This window comes from Musca domestica, unplaced genomic scaffold (genome assembly GCF_030504385.1).
Source record: "Musca domestica strain aabys unplaced genomic scaffold, Musca_domestica.polishedcontigs.V.1.1 1, whole genome shotgun sequence".
Lineage (NCBI taxonomy): Eukaryota > Metazoa > Arthropoda > Insecta > Diptera > Muscidae > Musca > Musca domestica.
The window spans coordinates 33,617,875-33,634,126 of record NW_026712114.1 but is presented as its reverse complement, the minus strand read 5'-3'; the positions used below and the strand labels follow the sequence as shown (position 1 = coordinate 33,634,126).

At 35.8% G+C, this 16,252-nt stretch overlaps 1 protein-coding gene across 3 annotated transcripts; it reads left to right on the top strand.

Moving 5' to 3' along the window:
• Nucleotides 1–890: 890 nt before the first annotated feature.
• On the top strand, nt 891–16,248 carry LOC105261430 (facilitated trehalose transporter Tret1). 3 transcript variants are annotated; one of them, XM_059121947.1, is made up of 4 exons: nt 891–1,089; nt 1,160–1,321; nt 7,999–8,250; nt 8,330–9,368. In XM_059121947.1, the coding sequence occupies exons 1-4, from the start codon at nt 951–953 to the stop codon at nt 9,244–9,246; spliced, it is 1,470 nt and encodes a 489-aa protein (XP_058977930.1). In that variant the 5' UTR covers nt 891–950; the 3' UTR covers nt 9,247–9,368. The 3 variants fall into 3 exon arrangements, with proteins under 3 accessions (XP_058977930.1, XP_058977938.1, XP_058977935.1); XM_059121955.1 differs by lacking the exons at nt 7,999–8,250; nt 8,330–9,368 and adding exons at nt 14,905–15,156; nt 15,241–16,248 and having other exon boundaries at nt 894–1,089; XM_059121952.1 differs by lacking the exons at nt 7,999–8,250; nt 8,330–9,368 and adding exons at nt 3,700–3,951; nt 4,019–5,203 and having other exon boundaries at nt 898–1,089.
• The last annotated feature ends 4 nt before the right edge of the window (nt 16,249–16,252 follow it).

The window sequence follows — 16,252 nt, the reverse complement described above, 5'->3', positions numbered from 1 at the left end:
TTTAAAATTGAAAAATTTTTATAGTGCTTAAGGGAGTCTCAAATCCCGTATTCTTTTAAAAAATATAATGTAATAACGATTGGCGATTTTTAATCACATGTTTCCTGTCCTTTTAATATTTTTTTTTTCAATATTTCGGTTTTTTGTGATTTTTTTAAGGAGTTTACTCTGAAAAAGTCATTGGAGTTATATTTTTAAATTCTTTTAAAGCTTCTTCAGAGCCCTTGTCAAGGATAATACAAAAATATCGTTTTGTTTTCTCTTTAGAGGCCTAATCGTGGTTCTTTTATAGTAATATATTTCATAGAGACTGAATTGTAGTTATGAATTTATTGTTAAATATTTTTCAAAATCAGATTTTTTTAAAAAAATATTATTCAATGATATGAAGAGCACAGATCGTAGACTTCTAGCAAATATTTTAGGCCTATTCGTGTTCTTTTTTAAACACTTTCCAAGGATATTCATATTCCTAATAGTATTTAAAAAAAAAAACATTATCCAAGGATTTTGGAAAAGATGTCTATCAAAATATCCTTTACCACAACACCCTTCACTAATGAAACAATTAATCACACCATTCACTCAAAAATAATTGCACATCCTGATTAAAAGCAACTTTGTCACTGCCACGTGACAACGCTGACATTATCTTTCCCGTTAACTTGAATTAGCTGGAATTACAAAAGCTTGTCGAATTACAGAGAAAAGTGTGATTTTTCAAATGAGTAATGCAGTTCAAACCCCCAAACCCGTACCAAAGAGTTGAAACTCCCTGCAATTGCATTTGTTAACATTAATCAAAAATGCATTTATTCTCTTCATATCCTCTTCATTGACAACTACTATCACCCACACACTAACTCTCTCTCTCTCTCTTTTGTCTCTCTCTCTATGTTTTTGTTTATCTCTGTAGCTGTGGTTTTAACTACCATTAGCCTGTTCGCTAAATGAGTTCAGACGAACCACAAGTCAAATACCAAGAAGTAAGTCCATTTCAAATAAGTGAAGGATTTACAAATTCCAACGCACGCAGTCACACAATGGAACCCGTCAAAACAGGACGTATTTTTCTGGCAGCTGTTGCTGGTGAGTGGAAGTGAATTTTAGCTTTCGAATTCAACTAACACCAATATATATTTTTATGAAATTTCTTTAGCTAACTTATCAGCCTTTGCCGTTGGCACATGTCTGGGCTGGACCTCACCTGTTACACCAAAACTAAAAACCGAAGATACCTCTGATTCACCCCTGAATGCACCCATCGATTCAACAGATGAAGCCTGGATTTCCTCAATTGTGGCATTGGGAGCTTTGGTTGGTAAGTTTTGAAAATTGTATATTATTACATTATTTTTTAAAGTGTATAGTCCTTGGTCACAATTTTTCCCTTGAACGAAAAACAATAGCCAAAAATTTTATTTTAAATATTTGAGGTGTTGGAATATGTCGTACCTTTTTGGAACTCAAATTCTTTTACCCAACGATACTGGTTTTTATTTTTATCCATTTGTCTATTCATTGGAAAGTCCCTTTACTACACATATCTTCGTGCATAAAAATGCAGCAGATCGGTTAATATGCCAATTTTTAAATTATGAAGGGATAATACGTTTTAAGTTTTTTATAATTCGAAACGTGCAGACGGGAGTCTCTGCAGACGAGCTGACAGAGAGTCTCTGTAGACGAACTGGCGGGGAGTGCATATCGATTTATATGGAAATTTGAAAATAGGTCCAACTCTTTATACCCTCCAACATAATATGGAGGGTATATTAAGTTTGTTATTCCGTTTGTATTACGTCTGCAGAATTTTTGGTATTGAAAACGGTCCATGTAGGTCCACGTCTTCGTATAGCCCCCATATAACGGTACCACCCGATATTCAATATTTTTATGATTTTAGAGACATTATTCATCGGAATTGTTTCAAATTTGGTATTTGAAGTTCATAATGGATACTACAGCCTATGACAAAAATTTGTCTGTGCAGGCCCACGCCTTCGTATAGCGTCCATATGGATATGGAAATGGATACTATAGTCTATGACAGAAAATTGTAAGTTTAGGTCCATATTCAATATTTTTATGATTTTAGCGACATTATTCATCAGAATTGTTTCAAATTTGGTATTTGAAGTTCGTAATGGATACTATAGTCTATGACAGAAAATTGTCTGTGCAGGTCCACGCCTTCGTATAGCGTCCATATAATGGTACCTCCTGATATTCGGTATTTTGATAATTCTAGCGATTTTATTCACCGGAATTGTTTCAAATTTGGTATTTGAAGTTCGAAATGGATACTACAGTCTAAGACAGAAAATTGTTTGTGCAGGTCTACGTTTTGGTATAGCCTCCTTATAATGGTACCTCCCGATATTCAATATTTTTATGATTTTAGAGACATTATTCATCGGAATTGTTTCAAATTTAGTATTTGAAGTTCGTAATAGATACTACAGCTTATAACAAAAAATTGTCTGTGCAGGTCCATGCCTTCGTATAGCGCCCATATAATGGTACCTCCTGATATTCTGTATTTTGATGATTTTAACGACACATTCACCGGAATTGTTCCAAATTTGGTATTCGGTATTTTGATGATTTTAGCGACATTATTCACCAAAATTGTTTCAAATTTGGTATTTAAAGTTCGTAATAAATACTACAGCCTGTGACAGAAAAGTGTCTGTGCTGGTCCACATTTTGGTATAGCCCCTCTTGGTACTCCCTATATTCGGTATTTTGATGATTTTAGCTACATTATTCACCGATTTTTTTTTTCAATGTTTCGCATTTGAATATTGTAATGGCTCTCTCTCCAAATAAAATGTTCAGCATAGGTTCCCTAGTAACCTGATTAACCTTCCTTCTCACGACTTAAAGTATTTTGAGAGTTTTAAATACATATTGATTGCCACACACTGATTTCCGGTTTTTAAGAGCTTCAACTTAAATTTCAGCAGACATTTTTTGCATTTTTTTTTTAAATTGTCTAAAATATGTGCCAATTTTGACATAGACCCCATTCACAGGTGCTGGCCTATTTTAATTGTTGTTTAAGATCCTTGCAATATTTCATCCGAATTGGTTCAACTCTATCTCTCTCTCTCTCAGATAGAAAAATTTTAATATGAATCCAGATTTTGTCACTAAAAGATACTGTTACTTCTTTCTAAAAATTAGGGTGGTAAACATGTTTATAGAGCAAGCGTTACTCGAATTTCTGTGTAGTTACAGAAGGTTTTGATGTTGTTGGGGGAGGGCGATCGGTATGCTTTACTTAAGCCAATAAGAGAAAAACACAGTGGCATAAAAAACGAGTATGCTCGATATTTTTACTAGCAACATTACTAACGCTCGAATTTGAGAAAAGATTAAAACTCGATTCGAGCTGTGGATAAAAGTAGCACTAGCCATGTACAGGTTTTTAACCTCCTGATAATATAGTTTAAATCTTGGTACATAAATGCACCCAAATTCACAGTTTAGTGGTGATTGAAGGTTATTATACTTCCGTTCTTCAGGTTTTGATTCCTTATTTACTTATTTTTCAAGTCGCCTACATTATTTACAGTAAATATTGATTTTTGCTTTCTTCAAATAAATTGTGGCCAAGGACATAGTTTTACTATTCTTTTATGAAATAATCATTTACAAATCCAATTTTGATTTTTTTTTTTCAATTTCTTCCAGCCCCCTTTGTTGCTGGTCCCTTAGCCGATAAAATTGGTCGCAAATGGGTGCTACTCTCCAGCTCCGTGTTCTTTGTCATTGCCTATGTGCTCATGATGATCGGTGGCTCGGTAGTGGTTTTGCTAGTGGCTCGATTGATTCAGGGTTTCGGGGTTGGTTTCGTTATGACCGCCCAGCCCATGTATGTGGGTGAAATAGCCACGGACAGTGTGAGAGGTGCCACGGGATCGCTTATGCAATTGTTTATTGTGTGTAAGTAATGGGCATTTTTGTTCCCAAATTTTAGTGCCCACTCAATTTCTCTCTCTCCCGTTTTTAGCTGGCATCCTCTACGTCTATGCCATTGGCCCCTATGTCTCATATCAAGCTCTACAATGGTGCTGCATCGCCGTACCCATTGTCTTCGATGTGTGCTTCTTTTTTATGCCAGAAAGTCCCTATTATTTGGCTGGTAAGGGTCGCAAAATGGAAGCTTTGAAATCGTTGCAATTCCTTCGCGGTCAAAGTGCTGATGGTGCTCAGGATGAAATGGCCACCATCCAGGCTGGTGTTGAGGAATCAATGGCCAATAAGGGTTCTATTGCCGATATTATTAAGAACCCTGGCAATCGTAAGGCTTTGTTCATTTCTGCCGGTCTCTTGGTTTTCCAACAATTCTCTGGCATCAACGTGGTGCTTTTCAATTCGCAATCGATTTTCGAAAGTGCCAATACTGGTTTGGATCCTGCCGTTGCCACAATTATTGTGGGCATCGTACAAGTGGCTTCGTCTGGCTTAACTCCCATCATTGCTGATCGTTTGGGTCGCAAAGTCATTCTCCTGACATCGGCTGGTATTATGACAGTGGGTCTGGCGGCGTTGGGTGGTTTCTTCTATATGAAACTCGTTGTGGGAGATACTTCCAGTGTCCTGTGGTTGCCCGTTCCCGCCTTGGTTGTTTACAACATTGTCTATTGTGTTGGCTTCGGTCCCCTGCCCTGGGCTGTTTTGGGTGAAATGTTCCCGGCAAATGTCAAGTCGATTGCCTCCTCCATTGTTGCCTCCACCTGCTGGATTTGTGGTTTCCTGGTAACCTATTTCTACCCGGCCTTGGATGCCATGGGCTCCTACTATGCTTTCTGGCTGTTCGGTATCTTCTGTATCGTTGCCTTCTTCTTTGTCCTCTTCATTGTCATGGAGACGAAAGGTTTGAGTCTTCAAGAAATCCAAGATCGATTGAATGGTCGAAAATAAGCCGATCGTCTTCATTCGTGGTTGGAGGACGCGTGCGATAGGCGACCGAGTCATTTTTGTAGGATATCGAAATGTATTTGGAGTATTTTACAAATCCACACCCAATATAGTATTGCAAGTAGTTAGTTATGTATAAATAAATAAACAAATAATTATTATGTAAGTGTGTATGTATATTGTTAAGTTTTTAGGTTTATATACAATTTACTATTCCTTATATACACGATATTATATATATATATGCAATAAAAGATTAAAGATGTATGAGTTATGTACGAGTATATTATTTTTAATAAATAATAATAATAAAATAATAAATAATTTGCGTTAATGGATACTAAGAAAAGATCGAGTAAGGGGCGGAACTGCCAAAGGGAAAGTACGTAACGTGTATCCCGCCAGTTAACGATTATGAGTTGAGTGCTTAACATTCAGTATCGCATATTATGTATTTAAATTTCTTTTGTTCAGAGACTCACAATATCAAACGCCATAATTTTTACATTTTTTAATTTTTTTTTGAATGAAAGCAAAAATCTCTGAAATAGCATCAAATTTTAGAATATGTTTAGATTTTTTCGAATTGGTCACCTTTGGCACGAATTATTGCCTTCAAACGGCCAATGGAACCGTCACACGCTGCCCGAATCTTGCTCTGCAGTATTTTGGCCCATTCGCTTGCTTCAGATGATCGACAAATTGGTATTTTTTAGTGCCAACCTTGCTTTACAAGCATTCCATTTTTATACCCTACACCACAAGGTGGTCAGGGTATTATGTCTTTGTGGATTTGTTTGTAACAGGAAAAGGAAACGAGATAGACCCATAGTTCCTTTTGATGATCTGCATAGAATCACTTTCTGAGTTGATTTATGCATGTCAGTCCGTCTGTCCGTCCGTCCGTACGTCCATCTGTCCATGTATTCTTGTGAACAAAATGCAGGTCGCATTTATTATCCGATTGAGATGAAATTTTGCAAACAACATTTGTTTGGCCCAAGGACGAACCCTATTGAAATTGGAGATAATCGGTAAAAATTTAGATATAGCTCCCATATATATCTTCGTCCGATTTGCCTTCTATTGTGCACCAAACGTGTAATATCAGTCCGAATAGTATGGAATTTTGCACATACAACCAAATTAGGCCTGAAAATAAGTATGCCAAATTTTATCGAAATCAGTTCAGATATAGCTATAGCTCCCATATATATTGTTCATCCGATTTGTTATTTTTGTCCTCCGCAGCCGTAATATGCACTATGTAACAACAATATTTGGGGAAATATATCAAATGCAGCTCAGAAATACCTTTGCTAAATTTTATCGAGATCGGTTAAGATTTGGATATACCTCCCATATATAACTTCGTCCGATTTACCATTTATTATGCACCAATCGTCTAATATTTGTCCAAATGGGATGGAATTTGGCACTTGGGACCGAATTTAGTCTAGAAACTAGTATGTAAAATTTGGTGAAGATCGGTTCAGATATAGTTATAGCTCCCATATATATTGTTCATCCGATTTATTGTATTTGTTACCGGCAGCCGTAATATGCACTCCGTAACAACGATATTCAGGGAAATATATCAATACAGCTCAGAAATATCTTTGCCAAATGTTATCGAGATCGGTTCAGATTTGGATATAGTTCCCATATATATTTTTATCCGATTTCAAATTAATTTCGCACCAAATGGGAAATACAAGTCCGAATTTAAAAGATACAAATGCTTCGGCATATTTAGTCCTTTGAATTTTAAATTATAATTATAATCATAGCGTGTATGATTAAATTCTCCCATAAAAACTTTTAATTATTAAGTGGAGCTCAACTAAATTAGCAAAGTGGTGTAGGGTACTTTAGGACTTTAGGACTTTCTTTACTGGTCATGCTTCATATAATACAAATACAGATATTGGTATGGTCAAAATTACAAGAAAATTTAAATTGTTATATCCAATTTTATGCGAAATTATAAATTCCATATTCATCTCAGGTATCTGGTTGAGAGAAATATTTGGATATATCAATTTGTAAAGAATCGCTGAATTGCTTCGCAAGCTACCAGAAGGGATTTGCAGATATATATCATCTTTACAGCATATCTTGTTCAAAATCTTGAACCTTATTTGGGGAAGGTACCAGAAGAAACGATCCCATCGATAGAACAGATCTTGTGTTGATGGAAATATTGAGATGTATCAAGTCTGAATGGTATCGGATGTTAATTTCGCGTCATGAATATTCAAAATGTTCATTCTTTGTAGGGGAGGAACCAAAGGTATGGACCCATATATACCATCTTCACAGCAGATCTTGTGTTAGTAGAAATAATAAGATGTGTGAAATATGAAGAGATCCGGATGCTTTTAATCGTTTTGGTTATTCAAATTTTTGAGCCTTTGTGGGAGAGGTACCAGAAGGAATTGTTCGATCTCTACCATCTTTATAACAGATCTTGTCTTGATGGAAATATTGAGATGTGCCTAGACTGAATGGGATCGAATGTTAATTTCGCATTCTATGAGCTTAATGGATATTCAAAATTTTAAACCTTTGTGGGGGAGTCGACCGATGTTGTCCATTTTCGCACCTGACTTAGCACTTGGAAATATTAGGATTTGCAGAGTTGGAGCAAAATCAAATCATTCTTTCTCTTTATGTGTAGTAAAATATTTTTTCATGTTTGGACAAAATCAAATACTCCTTTCGAGAGTTTTCGTGCGCACTAGCCAGCTAGACAATCGGATGGACTTTGCTAGATCCAAATGTCGTGAAACGGATTTGGTCCAAAAGACCGTTATTTCGATTAGGCTCGTTTTGATGGTATAAAATGACATATACCCTCTCTAGCCATGTGGCTGAGGGTATAAAAACCTTAAAAACACACATCGCATTGTTGGCCTTTAGTGCTCTCGAACAAATATGTACCTACAGGTAGTTCAAAATAGTTCGGCAATGTCTACAGGTACATTTAATAGTGAAGATATACAAAGTTCGATCCTCTCAAATACATTTTGATTTTAATATTCTTAAACTGATCAAAATGATTTTTAGTTCCATACTTTGCTGGTCCCCTGGCAGATTGGATGAGTCGTAAATGGTTATTGCTTGGCAACTCAACACTCTTCATACTTGGCTATGTTCTGCTGATGATCGGCGGGAAAGTGTGGATTATACTTGTGGCTCGTATAATACACGGCTTTGCTTGTGGAACATCGATGACAGTAGTGCCCATCTATGTGGGCGAAATAGCTACTGATGACGTCAGAGGAGCTGTTGGATCACTGATGAATTTGTTCATTGTTTGTAAGTCACGAATTTGGTAATTTTTTTAAGGGAAAATTAATTTAATTTAATCTCCCTCTTTCCTATCCCTTTCTTTCAGCTGGTATCCTTTATGTATATGCCATTGGTCCGTATGTTTCCTATGTGGTTATGCAATGGTGCTGCCTTGCCGTACCCATTGTATTTGTTGTCTGTTACTTATTTATGCCTGAAAGTCCTTATCATTTGGCGGCTAAAGCTCGTAAGGAGGAAGCTTTGAAATCGCTGCAATTTTTGCGTGGTCAAAGTTTGAATGGGGTCCAGCCGGAAATGTCTTCGATTGAAAAGTTTTTGGAAGAAACGAAGACATCACAGGGCTCGGTGATGGATCTCTTTAAATTGCCAGGCAATCGGAACGCCCTGTTCATAACAACAGGCCTATTGGTATTTCAACAATTATCGGGAATCGATGCGGTACTCTTCAATTCTCAATCGATATTTACAAATGCTGGCAGTAGTCTAGATCCTGCCGTGGCCACCATTATAGTTGGCACGGTGCAGGTGGGAGCCTCAATTGTCATACCCATTATTGCCGATCACATGGGACGTCGTATTATTCTGCTGACTTCGGCCGCCATTATGGCCGTGGCCTTGGCGGCATTGGGTGCATTTTTCTATGTGAAAGCAGATTCCGGTAATGTCGATACAATTCTCTGGTTACCAATCACGGCTCTGGTGGTGCACAATATTTTATATTGCATTGGTTTTGGAGCGCTGCCATGGGCCATATTGGGTGAAATGATTCCGCCAAATCTGAAATATATTGCCACTCCCATTGCCACATCTTTGTGTTGTTCGGCTGGTTTTGTGGCCACCTATGTTTATCCCTATTTGGATGTAATGGGCACCTATTATGTTTTCTGGATATTTGGAGGATTTTGCGTTCTGGCGTTTTTATTTAGTTTCTTTGTAGTCATTGAGACCAGGGGCTTGAGTTTGCAGGAAATTCAGGATAAACTACACACAAAGAAAATATGAGAGATTCAGAGAGATGCAATGAATGTGGATTGACCAGTACAGTATTTGGATTAATGAGTGGAAAATAAACAGACCATATAAATCTGAGAAGCAGTATTAAAATAAAGAAAAAATAAAATATAAAAAATAATAATAAAAAAAGAAGTAAATATAAAAAGTAATAACACAATAATAATATTTATATTAATAATAATAATAATAATAATAATAATAATAATAATAATAATAATATAATAATAGTAATAATAATAATAATAATAATAATAATAATAATATAGTAATAATAATACTAATAATAATAATAATAATAATAATAATAATAATAATAATAATAATAATAATAATAATAATAATAATAATAATAATAATAATAATAATAATAATAATAACAATAATAATAATAATAATAATAATAATAATAATAATAATAATAATAATAATAATAATAATAATAATTATAATAATAACAATAATTATAATAATAATAATAATAATAATAATAATAATAATAATAATAATAATAATAATAATAATACTAATACTAATAATAATAATAATAATAATAATAATAATAATAATAATAATAATAATAATAATAATAATAATAATAATAATAATAATAATAATAATAATAATAATAATACTAATAATAATAATTATAATAATAACAATAATAATAATAATAATAATACTAATAATAACAATAATAATAATAATACTAATAATAATAATAATAATAATAATAATAATAATAATAATAATAATAATAATGAAAATAATAACATTGTTATAATCATTGTTATTTTGTTTTAAAAACAATAGCTGTCCTGATAATAATTATTAATTGGAATTTAAATAAATTCAATTATTTTGAATTTCACTGTTTTGCACTTGTAGAGACACAAAAACACGGTAAAATTTATTTATATTTAAGATGGTTAATCGACACAAAAAAAAAACACTTGTAAGCGAGAGCTGACTTCTGAAAAAAATTAAAAATAATTATAATAATAAAACAATTTCAAGCAATTAAAAATGTGTTTTCTTCATATTTTTTGCAAATATGTTTTGATTTCGATCAGAATCCCAAAATTTAAATTATTTCTAATAAATAAAAGATCCAGTCAAAAATATTACCGAGATGTTGAGTTTATATTTAGAGAGGACTAGAAATATAGATTTTAGAACGTCCTGTTAAAATATGGACTTGAAAGAATTTGTAAAGAGATCCTGCAATACTATAAATTCAGAGTATTGCAGAATCTCCGAAGGAATAGATCAATATCATACGCTTCTCATCTAAATTAACTCTGATCTATACATTACAACGTGCCTGGGCTATATCGACCTTCACTTTATATGAGATATGCGATAATTTTTGGAAAATATTGACATATGATTGATGTACCAGATATACAGGGTGAGATAAAAAATTGCAACAAAGTCAAACGCCATAATTTATACAGTTTCTTCAAATTGTATTCAATGAAAGCAAAAAGTGTCGGATATAGCATCAAATTTTAGAATAAGTTTAGATTTGATTGAATTGGTCACCTTTGGCACGAATTATGGCCTTCAAAGGTCAATGAAACCCTCACACGCTGCCCGAATGTTGCTCTGCGGCATTTTGGCCCATTCCCGGCGAAGCGCTTGCTTGAGGTGATTTGACACTTTGGTATTTTTAAGTGCCAACCTTGCTTTCCAAAATACTCCAGACACAGTAGTCCAAGGGATTGGTATCCGGAGATTTTGCTGGCCATTATGCACTGGAATTGAAGCGAGGAACCTCATTTTGTAACCATTGTTGGGTGGCTCGTGCTGAGTGCGATGGTGCTGAGTCCTGTTGGAATGTCCAAGGTCTGCGGCCAAAATGTTAGCGTGCCCAAGGCATTTATACACTTTCCAATATTTTTGCGATAATATTCGGCATTTATTCTGATGCCACGGTCGATTAATACGAGCGGAGAGCGACCATCGACTGTTATGGCGGCCCACACCATCACCATGGCCGGCTTTTGAGTTATTACGGCCAACCGAAGGTGCACATTTTCAGCTGACGTCTTTGGCAAATAAACACGATCATTTCGTTTATTTACAAACTGCTGGACAACGAATGTTTTCTCATCCGTGAAAACCAAATTCGGCAGTTGACCACTTTCGGCCAAGCGAAGCAACTGTTTAGCTCTTTTGAGTCTATTTTCTTTCTTGCACTTTTTGGAATTTAAATGGCTTAACCCCGAGCTCATTTTTCAATATTTGCCGAATAGAATATTGTGATATGTTCAGCTCACGAGCCATTTTTCGGCCACTGCGACGCGGGTTTCGATCGAGTCGCTTTTTTTCTTTTCTTCATTTCTGCTGATGTTGCTGTTTTATTCCGCCTACTTCTTTGACGTCGGGCTACGCCAGCAGTATCACGGTAACGAGCGATGGTACGAGACACAAAAGATTTATTCACATTTAAATGCTGGAGTGCTCTAACGATAGCCATTTGTGGTTTTCCAGCCAAATATAAAGAAATCACACTAGCACGCTTGAATTCCATTACGAATAACTTTTTTTCTGAAAATTCTTACCAAAATGCTTTTGTGCGCTTGTAATCAATATAATGAGCTGTCACTGGAATAATTTTAACAGCTGTCGGACGAGTGGCTTAGAAATGACAGCAGTCTGAAGTTGGTTGCAGTTTTTTATGCTTTCGGGGGAGGCATAAAGGGACCATAATCAAAATCATAATGCATTTCAAAATATATTTAAATAATCGAAAATCGGCTGAGGGTATAGATCTGTCAACAAAACCGACCGACTTACTTTTTAATTTATTTTTATGTAAAATGTTTGCAGGAGTCGATAAGTTGTGCTCGTTGTTATTATAAAAAAAAAGTAAATTTTTGAAGGACTTTCAATCATCGATTTTTAATTAGTATTTTAAAAGTCTGTCATAGTTGAAAGCTTCGGAGTTGTAGTTTTAAATGATTTAGGGTTTGTAATTGAGAAAATGGTTAAATAACTTCTAGGAGCTATAATCGATGATGATTTCGATGATGATTTCTGATAACATGTTTTGTCCGGTTGAGGATTGGGGAATAAGAAACTTTAATCGTGGATTATTATAAACTATTTTATAAGACAGTTTCACTTTTATTTTTTCAGAATTCAAAATTTCTTATATAAGGATTCTCTAATACCGGATTTTTTAAAAAAATTAATTTGTAATAATAGTCGTTGATTTTTTATCACAAATTTCATGTCCTCTATTTTTTTTTTTAATATTTCGGATTTTTGTGATTTTTGAAGGAATTTACTTTGAAAAGGTATGAGATTTATATTTTCAAAATTTTAAAGGTTATTCAGAGCCCTTGTCAAGGATTATATAAAAATATTTTTTTTTCTTTTGAGAAGCCTAATCGTGGTTATTTTATAACAATATATTTAATAGATACTGAATTGTAGTTATGAATTTATTTGTTAAATATTTTTCTAAATAATTGTAGTTATGAACTTATGAATTGTAGTTCTGAATTTATTTGTTAAATATTTTTCAAAATCAGATTTTTTCAAAAAAAAAAAAAAACTCTTAAATGATATGAAGAGCACAAATCGTGGACTTATAGCAAATATTTTAGGCCTATTCGTGTTCATTTTTTAAATACTATTCAAATATATTCATATCCCTAATATTATTTTGTTTTTAAACATTATCCAAGGATTTCGGAAAATATGTCTATCAAAATATCCTCTACCACAACACCCTTTTCTAATGAAACAATTAATCACACCATTCACTCAAAGTTAATTGGATATCCTTATTAAAAGCAACTTTGTCACTGTCACGTGGCAACGATGACATTATCTTTCCCGTTAACTTGAATTAGCTGGAATTACAAAAGCTCGTCAAATTACAGAGAAAAGTGTTGATTTTTCAAATGAGTAATGCAGTTCAAACCCCCACAGCCGTAACAAGTAGTTGAAACTCCCAGCAAATGCATTTGTTAACATGAATCAAAAATGCATTCTCTTATTCTCTTCATATCCTTTTCATTAACAACTACTATCACCCACACCCTAAATCTCTCGCTCTCTCTCTCTCTCTATGTTTTTGTTTATCTCTGTAGCTGTGGTTTTATCTACCATTAGCCTGTGAAATACCAAGAAGTAAGTCCATTTCAAATAAGTGAAGGATTTACAAATTCCAACGCACGCAGTCACACAATGGAACCCGTCAAAACTGGACGTATTTTTCTGGCAGCTGTTGCTGGTGAGTGGGAGTGAATTTTAGCTTTAGAATTCAACTAACACTAATATATATTTTTATGAAATTTCTTCAGCCAACTTATCAGCCTTTGCCGTTGGCACATGTCTGGGCTGGACCTCACCTGTTACAATCTGAATACATATTTTGTGTCTCGAACCATCGTTCGTTACCGTGATACTGGTAGCTGGTAGCCCGACGTCAAGGAAGTGGACGGAAGAAAACAGCAACATCAGCAGAAATGGTTCGAAAAATAGAGAAACGACTTGATCGAAACCCGCTTCGCAGTGGCCGAAAAATGGCTCGTGTGCTGAACATATCGCAATATTCCATTCGGAAAATATTGAAAAATGAGCTCGGGGTAAAGAAATTGAAATTCCAAAAAGTGCAAGAACTTACGCCGCAACAGAAAGAAAAAAGACTCAAAAGAGCTAAAGAGTTTCTTCGCTTGGTGGTCGCCGAAAGTGGTGAACTCCCGAATTTGGTTTTCTCCGATGAGAAAACATTCGTTGTCCAGCAGTTTGTAAACGAACAAAATGATCGTGTTTACTTGCCATGGAGGTCAGTTGAAAATGTGCACCTTCGGTTGGACACCAGAGCTCAAGCGCCGGCCATGGTGATGGTGTGGGCCGCCATAACAGCCGATGTTCGTTCTCCGCTTGTATTAATTGACCGTGGCATCAGAATAAATGCCGAATATTATCGCGAAAATATTCTGGAGGAAGTATTAAAGCCTTGGGCACGCCAACAGTTTGGCCACAGACCATGGACATTCCAAAAGGACTCAGCACGCGCCACCGAAGAATGGTTACAAAATGAGGTTCCTCGCGTTATTTCCAGCACACAATGGCCACCAAAATCTCCGGATAAAAAATCCCTTGGACTATTGTGTCTGAAGTATTTTGGAAAGCAAGGTTGGCAATAAAAATACCCAAGTTTCGATCACCTCAAGCAAGCGCTCGCCGGGAATGGGCCAAAATACCACAGAGCAACATTCGGGCAGCGTGCGACGGTTTTAATGGCCTCAATTTCAATGAAGTTTTGAAACTGCCTTAATATAACGGTATCGACAAATTTTTAGTGTTTTGAAGATCCAAGAAATAGGTAGAAGCCAATATTTAAAAAATATCGCCAAATATTAGCATTTTCTTTTCATCAAACACACACAAGTCGGTTTAGATTTCAATATAATTCACATTTTTTAAGGGTCCAATTAATCTACCGATGAGCTTGTCTTAATTTTGTGGCATTCCAGGTTGTCTAGATTTAGTTTCTTACTAAGTTTTGGATAACTTAAACTTCTCGTCTTCAAATAATTGTGACCAAGGATATGGTTTTGTTATTCTTTTTTGAAATACATATTTTCAAAATCAAACTTAATACCACTTTTTTTTAATTTCTTCCAGCTCCCTTTGTTGCTGGTCCCTTAGCCGATAAAATTGGTCGCAAATGGGTGCTACTCTCCAGTTCCTTGTTCTTCGTTATTGCCTATGTGCTCATGATGATCGGTGACTCAGTAGTGGTTTTGCTGGTGGCTCGATTGATTCAGGGTTTCGGGGTTGGTTTCGTTATGACCGTCCAGCCCATGTATGTGGGTGAAATAGCCACGGACAGTGTGAGAGGTGCCACGGGATCGCTTATGCAATTGTTTATTATGTGTAAGTAGACTCGGATTTTGTCTCCAAAGATATTGGCTGACTCAATTTTTGTCTCCCCTTCTCTCTCTCTCTCTCCTTTCTTAGCTGGCATCCTCTATGTCTATGCCATTGGCCCCTATGTCTCATATCAAGCTCTACAATGGTGCTGCATCGCCATACCCATTGTCTTCGATGTGTGCTTCTTCTTTATGCCCGAAAGTCCCTATTATTTGGCTGGCAAGGGTCGCAATATGGATGCTTTGAAATCGTTACAATTCCTTCGCGGTCAAAGTGCTGATGGTGCTCAGTATGAAATGGCCACCATCCAGGCTGGTGTTCAGGAATCAATAGCTAATAGGGGTTCAATTGCTGATATTATTAAGAATCCTGGCAATCGTAAGGCTTTGTTCATTTCTGCTGGCCTCCTGGTTTTCCAACAGTTCTCTGGCATCAACGTGGTGCTTTTCAATTCGCAATCGATTTTCGAAAGTGCCAATACCGGTTTGGATCCTGCCGTTGCCACAATTATTGTGGGCATCGTACAAGTGGCTTCGTCTGGCTTAACTCCCATCATTGCTGATCGTTTGGGTCGCAAAGTCATTCTCCTGACATCGGCTAGTATTATGACCGTGGGTCTGGCGGCGTTGGGTGGTTTCTTCTATATGAAACTAGTTGTCGGAGATACTTCCAGTGTCCTTTGGTTGCCCGTTCCCGCTTTGGTTGTTTACAACATTGTCTATTGTGTTGGTTTCGGTCCCCTGCCCTGGGCTGTTTTGGGTGAAATCTTCCCGGCCAATGTCAAGCCAATTGCCTTCTCAGTTGTTGCCTCCACCTGCTGGATTTGTGGTTTCCTGGTAACCTATTTCTACCCGGCCTTGGATGCCATGGGCTCGTACTATGCTTTCTGGCTGTTCGGTATCTTTTGTATTGTTGCCTTCTTCTTTGTCCTCTTCATTGTCATGGAGACGAAAGGTTTGAGTCTTCAAGAAATCCAAGATCGATTGAATGGTCGAAACTAAGCCGATCGTTTTCGTTCGTTGTTGGAGGACGAGTGCGATAGGCGACCGAGTCATTTTTGTGGAATATCGAAATGTTCGATCCTATCAAATACATTTTG